Consider the following 6618-nt stretch of genomic DNA (forward strand, 5'->3'; position numbering starts at 1 on the left):
TAAAATAACAAGTGCCGGTGCAGCTTTGCTTTCCTAACCTTTCTGACGTTCATCTGTCTCATTCACCAAATCCTCCTCACCTGTGGCAGGCCTGCTGGAGTCCCAGCTGAGCCGGCATGACCAGATGCTGAGTGTGCACGACATCCGCCTGGCCGACATGGACCTGCGCTTCCAGGTCCTGGAGACCGCCAGCTACAATGGAGTGCTCATCTGGAAGATTCGCGACTACAAGCGGCGGAAGCAGGAGGCCGTCATGGGGAAGACCCTGTCCCTTTACAGCCAGCCTTTCTACACCGGCTACTTTGGCTATAAGATGTGTGCCAGGGTCTACCTGAACGGGGACGGGATGGGGAAGGGGACGCACTTGTCGCTGTTTTTTGTCATCATGCGTGGGGAATACGACGCCCTGCTTCCTTGGCCGTTTAAGCAGAAAGTGACACTCATGCTGATGGATCAGGGGTCCTCTCGACGCCATTTGGGAGATGCGTTCAAGCCCGACCCCAACAGCAGCAGCTTCAAGAAGCCCACTGGAGAGATGAATATCGCCTCTGGCTGCCCAGTCTTTGTGGCCCAAACTGTTCTAGAAAATGGGACATATATTAAAGATGATACAATTTTTATTAAAGTCATAGTGGATACTTCGGATCTGCCCGATCCCTGATGAGTAGCTGGGGAGGTGGATTTAGCAGAAGGCAACTCCTCTGGGGGATTTGAACCGGTCTGTCTTCACTGAGGTCCTCGCGCTCAGAAAAGGACCTTGTGAGACGGAGGAAGCGGCAGAAGGCGGACGTGTGCCGGCGGGAGGAGCCACGCGTGAGCACACCTGACACGTTTTATAATAGACTAGCCACACTTCACTCTGAAGAATTATTTATCCTTCAACAAGATAAATATTGCTGTCAGAGAAGGTTTTCATTTTCATTTTTAAAGATCTAGTTAATTAAGGTGGAAAACATATATGCTAAACAAAAGAAACATGATTTTTCTTCCTTAAACTTGAACACCAAAAACCCCCCCACACACACACACACGTGGGGATAGCTGGACATGTCAGCATGTTAAGTAAAAGGAGAATTTATGAAATAGTAATGCAATTCTGATATCTTCTTTCTAAAATTCAAGAGTGCAATTTTGTTTCAAATACAGTATATTGTCTATTTTTAAGGCCTCATCTGGTCTCTGTTTTAATAATTTGTTTGTCAGAAGACCCTGAAGTATATATCTAGGTCTTTTTTTTGAAAGTCTCTAAATTCAGAATCATTTTTTAATTTAAAGTTCTACAAATAATTGTTACTGCAAACATTTTATTTTAAAACGTTGATAGACTGATATTTCTTGGAAGAAAATATAAAATATCAAACACTGGTTATCACTTGTGATAGGAAAGAGAATATTCAACCTGTTGTTATTTCTCGTTAGAAATGTAAATCTTCAATATCTGTCGTAGTTAATGACACGACTTCACAATTCTGAACGGAGCCTCGCTCATGGATGCTGTGCATCATTTTCAGATTTATAATTGTTTTCACCCTAAAATAGGGCATCCGTTGAACTTTGGAGTTCTAAACAAAATCCTGTAGGTGTTTGGATTCTGCCCCATGTGTTTGGACGAGCTCTCTGTTGCTGACAGCACCGGCCTTCGGTCTCCATGTCAGGGGTGGGCGGGTGACTGCTGAGGGAGGCCCGCAGGTGTGTTTCTCCATCCCGTCATCTTGCTGCATGCCGTCAACGGTCTCCGAAAGCAACATTGTGCATAGAGCTGGTGGCATACGGTACACGTGCCTTAGATGTGACATGCTGCTTCTCCACCCTGGGTTTGCGTTGAGCATAATTCTAGAAAGTGCTAGTTTAACCAGACTTTTCTCTCCACCACTAGATCTTTGTCTCTACAAGGGCCCTCAGACACCTCTGCACCTGCTGAGGGGAAGCCAGGCTCCACCGTCGGCTTCTGGAGCCTCCGCTGCTTAATTACCACAGATTCCAAATCTCTAGGCCCCACGAGTGAGCCGCCTGGTCCAAGTACGGCCTGGTCCCACCCTGAGGGAGGCAGGTGTGGAACAGAAGCCGAGCCTCTCCGTGTCCCCACCGGGGCCGTGGGCACCCCCACAGCCCGAAGCAGAACCCTCTGAGCATTCCAGAGACCGCTGCTCAGGGGCCTGCCCAGGCTGACCAACGGGCGCTCCTGACCACAGGGCCCGTCGTCCCAGCCTGTGCCTGCCCGGACGGCATTTTCTCAACTCACTGTTTACTGTCTCTCAGTGTCCAGCTGTGATTGGAGGCCTGGAGCCCGCCCCCTGCACCCCTTTTGCTATGCACCACGCTTCATGGTGCTCTTACCACTGATGGGTGCTACACGCGACGGGTGCTTCTTAGGCAAAACCAATGTGTGCGAACCGTCACACCTGTGCCACTCGCCCACAAGCCGCGCCCACGATTGGCCAGCTGGGCCGTGCACGTCAGACTGCCTGCCTCGGCTCTCCCCGTGGCCGCGCGGGGACAGCTTGGTGGGTGCCCGGTGGCCCACCTGTCTCTGGTGCTGCCATCTGTCCTGGGTGTGCCTTCGCCCCAGTGCCTGCTGGAAGTGCCCTCCGTCGCACCCCTGTGCCCCAAGCTCCCGTGAGGGGCCCGCCGCGCCCTTTCGCGGTCGAAGCGTTCCGTTGTTCTTATCTGCCTTTCCTTTCCCCGCTCTCCTGGGATTACTTTGGGGGAATGAGTGTCCTTGGTTCTGCCCTGTGAGGGAGTCATGTGTCCCTGCTCATAAAGGAAGGACTTCCTGCAGAAGCTGCGGAAAACTACTGTTCCCTCGAAGGTGTCCCCCACCTCAGGCCTGTCCCCTACCTGCCCTCAGGTAGTTTTCCTGAGGCCAGGGGTTAACAACAGGGACATCCCTGCAACTTCCCCTTCACAAAATGTACAATATTAGATGAAGGATATGCAACATCTTGGTCTGGTAAGAACCGTTTCCTCCCCTCTGGGTTGAAGTCCGGGTGTGGCCCCTGGAAGCAGCAGTGCGTGTCACTGGGACGTCTCCAGTAGCCCTTCCCAGGCAGACGCTCCTGGCAGGACGCCATGGGGCCCACCCAAGGGTCCCACAGACGTAACCTGAGTGACAGGAGTCCTTGAGGATGGGATGGCCCGTGTCACACACTTTGTCCTTGAACCTGAGTGATGGGGGTCCTTGAGGATGGGATGGCCCGTGTGACACGCTTTGTCCTTGTGTTTGGTTGTATCGGGGGTCTCTGTTCTGAGTGTGTCTTCCTCTCATGTACTCAGCACAGTGGGCAGCAGCCTGGGATGGCGTCCCCTCTCCCGGCGGCGGGCAAGCCTTGCGCTGCTCCACCCTCGGCCCGGGCACCCTCACTTGGCACTCGCCACCTGGGCCAGCCTGGGGCCATGGTCTCCCTGCAGCTGAGGCCCAGTGGCCCCTTGGGCAGTGGTCGGCCCTCCCCGTGTCACAGGGCCTTGGCAACAAGCGGGAAAGGGGGGCGCACACTGTGTGCTTGGGGGTGCTGCTTGTTTACCACACGTGACCAAACTCCCAGCAGGACAGAGCTGCTCAGTACTTTACAGAAACCAACTGAGTCCTTTGTGCATGAATTAAGCCTGTCTGCTTCCCCGTCACCTTCGTAACAAAACAACGTCCTCTCTCCCCTCGCCTCGAGCAGTTTCTCCGGGACACCGTGGCTTGGGCTGCTCCCTGCTGCCAGGCACGCTGGGTGGCTGGCCTGGGCCCAGCTCACGTGAAGGGCACTGGCTCTTGTGACCACACTGAGCCACGTGCAAGCCTCAGCCGGGCCTGGAAGCCTGACCCTCTGGTTCTAGGGCTTGTCCAGCAGAGCCTGCAGAGCTAGAAGTTGGGGTGTGTCTGTGATGATATGGGGGCCAGGCTGGGAGTAGGGCCTTTCCAGCAGGGTTGGGTGGCTCAGTGAGGGTGTGGAAGTGGGGGACCCATGGGGCCTGGCTTTGGGACTAGACATGCCAGCCCCAGCTGGGCTGGAGGAAGCCTGAGTAAGCCCCAACATATGCTGCGCTTTTCAGCTCGCCGTGCTCTGGTGACACACAGGCGGCCAGGTTGGGATTTGTGTCGATTCTAGGAGCCGTCAAGCATGAAAGTGGTGCTGTCCCCTGAGCGCAAGCCTCGCCGGACCCCTGGGCGAAGGCCTGGACTTGCAGATGTGTGTTCCCTGTGCGGGTGGGCAGAGGGGGCCCTCGTGACCCAGATTGCAGCCCCATTCCGCCACCAGAGCAGCCTCTGCCGAGGGACAGCACCTGTGTCCCTTCAATGCCACAACAGCCGGTTGAACAGGGGAGCCCTTTGCTCAGGCAGCTTCTCCTGCCTCTCCCTCCTTTCTCCTTCCCTGCCCCATCCCCGTGCCCTTCTTGGCCTGTGGCGCTGGGGAGCCATGGTGTGGCATACTGGGGCTCCTGCTCCTTTGGCCACTTCCTCAGCCCGGGCCCCACAGGCCCACCGCCTGTCAGGGCTCCCACTGCACTGGCTGTGGCAGGAGGCTTCCCCATGACCCCGTGTGGCCCAGCTCGGTGAGGATGCAGTTCCAGGCACAGCCCCCGGGACAGCCAGCTGCCTCCCAGACCACCTCAGTCATCGTGGGCCAGGGGCCACGTGTCCCATGGATGTCGACCATGCCAACGTCACATTCCAGCACCACTTTTGCTTGATGGCGTCTGGTGGTAGTCACCATGGGGGACCCACATCCTGCAGCCAGAGGTGATGGTGGACAAAGGAAGGGGGGTCTGGATGGGTCCTTAAACAACCATTCTGTCCCCAGCGGGGTCATTCCTTGTCAGCCCAAAGGAGGGCCGGGGAGTACACTGATCCCAACAGCTGGGCTGACACCTCCTTTCTCCCCTGCACAGGGAGGATTGGCGCGAGGACCGTCACCCTGTGCACCGCCCCAGTAGGATGGCAGTGCCACTGTCTCCTTGGGCCGTTGCAGGATTGGGTGGGCACAGACTCCCCTTGCAGGCCCCTTGCTCACTCCCCGGCCCTCCCAGACTCCTCCCTCTACTGGGGGTAATTTGTGTGTCAGAAGGGCTCTGGCAGAGCTGTAAAATACTGTTTTTTAAAAATTTTAGTCCAGATCTTTACTTATTAGGCTGCAGAAGGAGAGCTAGGGAGAGTGCTGGGAGCCCCTTTGCTTTTGTGTCTGTGAGATGAATGAGGGTCTGTCACCCAAATCTACTTCTCAGCCCATGACCATAGTTCTGTTTTCCGTTTGCAAATCTCAGTAGCTCTGTTTTCTCCAAAGTAGAATGTGCCCACCGGGGTCCTAGCCAGGCGAGATCAGTGTCGGCAGGCTACCTGGTCATTATTGCTGCCTCGTCCAGGCTGTTGCTGATGGTCACAGGCACAGTGGCATCAGGGAGCCGGGCCAGCAGGCGGCGTGAGGCGGGGCCAGCAGCTCACTGCAAGGGCATTTTCCACCTGACCCTGGTGTGCCCCCACATGTGGTTGCAGGGCAGACGTGTGAAGCCTCGGCCGTCTCGGGGCTGGCAGGTGTGCGGGTGAGGAGGCCCTGGTGGCCAAGCAGAGCCTGCGTTTCATTTCTCCTGCTGCACTGTGTCTAGTCTGTCTTGTGAACTCTCACCGTGAAATGAGGCTGGAAGTCCAGGATAGCTGTACCACTCCTGTAATTAGGGATGACTGGATCTGACAACTTAGTCCCCTCAGACAAGATACCCTCCAACAGCAAATTCAATGACTTAATTGGAAAACACAAGCCGGCATGATGTCCGGTGCTTTCTGTAAGAAACGCCTGTAGGAGAAGGTCTGTGAAGTGTGGAGGGCAGTGTTGACGCTGCACAGCATCTGCAGATTCGCAGCCTCTTCTCTGCCGGTGCCTCTGTGTTCGGTTCTGTTACCCAAAAAACAAAGACCAAAGAAGGCCAATCTCTCATTTGACCCTGTCTTTTTAATCTGCCTGTTTTAAAAGTTGCGTCTGTAGTAGTCGCTTGCTGTGAGGACACATCTTGACAGTCCAAGTGATTTTGTGACCAGTGATTCGGGTCCTGTTTTCCGCTCTTCTAAGAAAAAAACAAAAAGACCGTCAGTTATTGCCCAGCAATAATCATGTTGTTACTGTGAGTTAGCAACATGCCTGACTTTCTGATAGCATTACTGTTTTATATTTTTGTTTATTGTATATTATGTGTGGTTTTATTTGGTATTTATTTGTGTTTTGAGGTCTTGCAATGTTTTTGTGTTTCTGATGCTAATAACTAAAGTTTGTAAGACTGTAGAATGCAAAACTCGGAGATGCTAAACTGTCTTATTAGAGGAAAATAAATCTGATTATGGAGTCTCAGTTTCTGATCACACCGTCTCTTGCAGGCTGAGCCCCAGGTGAGTGGCCTCCCTCCTGCCGGACTCCCCGGGCTGTCCTCTCAGTGGCTGGGTGCAGTATGGCCGCCTGGCCAAGACCTGTGTGGCCAGAGGCCCGTGCTTGGTTTGCTGCCCTCTGTCACCATCTTGAAATACTTTGTAATTCTCAGTGAGGGGCCTGCCGTCGCCTTTTCCACTTTGCTTACGGTTTTGCCTGCGGCCTTTAACCTGAAGGGAATCCCAGGGGCCAGGCTCGAAAATCTGTGTCTTGGTCCAGA

General features: G+C 54.3%; 1 protein-coding gene across 6 annotated transcripts in view; it reads left to right on the forward strand.

The window, feature by feature from the left end:
- TRAF3 (TNF receptor associated factor 3) overlaps nt 1-6317 on the forward strand; it is a 134260-nt gene extending 127943 nt beyond the window's left edge. For all 6 annotated transcript variants that reach the window (XM_054530915.2, XM_024231916.3, XM_024231915.3 and 3 more), the window contains one exon: nt 90-6317. In XM_054530915.2, the coding sequence (XP_054386890.1) occupies nt 90-661 (572 nt within the window). In that variant the 3' untranslated portion in view covers nt 662-6317. The remainder of the gene's footprint in view (nt 1-89) is intronic.
- The last annotated feature ends 301 nt before the right edge of the window (nt 6318-6618 follow it).

Source organism: Pongo abelii, chromosome 15 (genome assembly GCF_028885655.2).
Source record: "Pongo abelii isolate AG06213 chromosome 15, NHGRI_mPonAbe1-v2.0_pri, whole genome shotgun sequence".
Classification (NCBI taxonomy): domain Eukaryota; kingdom Metazoa; phylum Chordata; class Mammalia; order Primates; family Hominidae; genus Pongo; species Pongo abelii.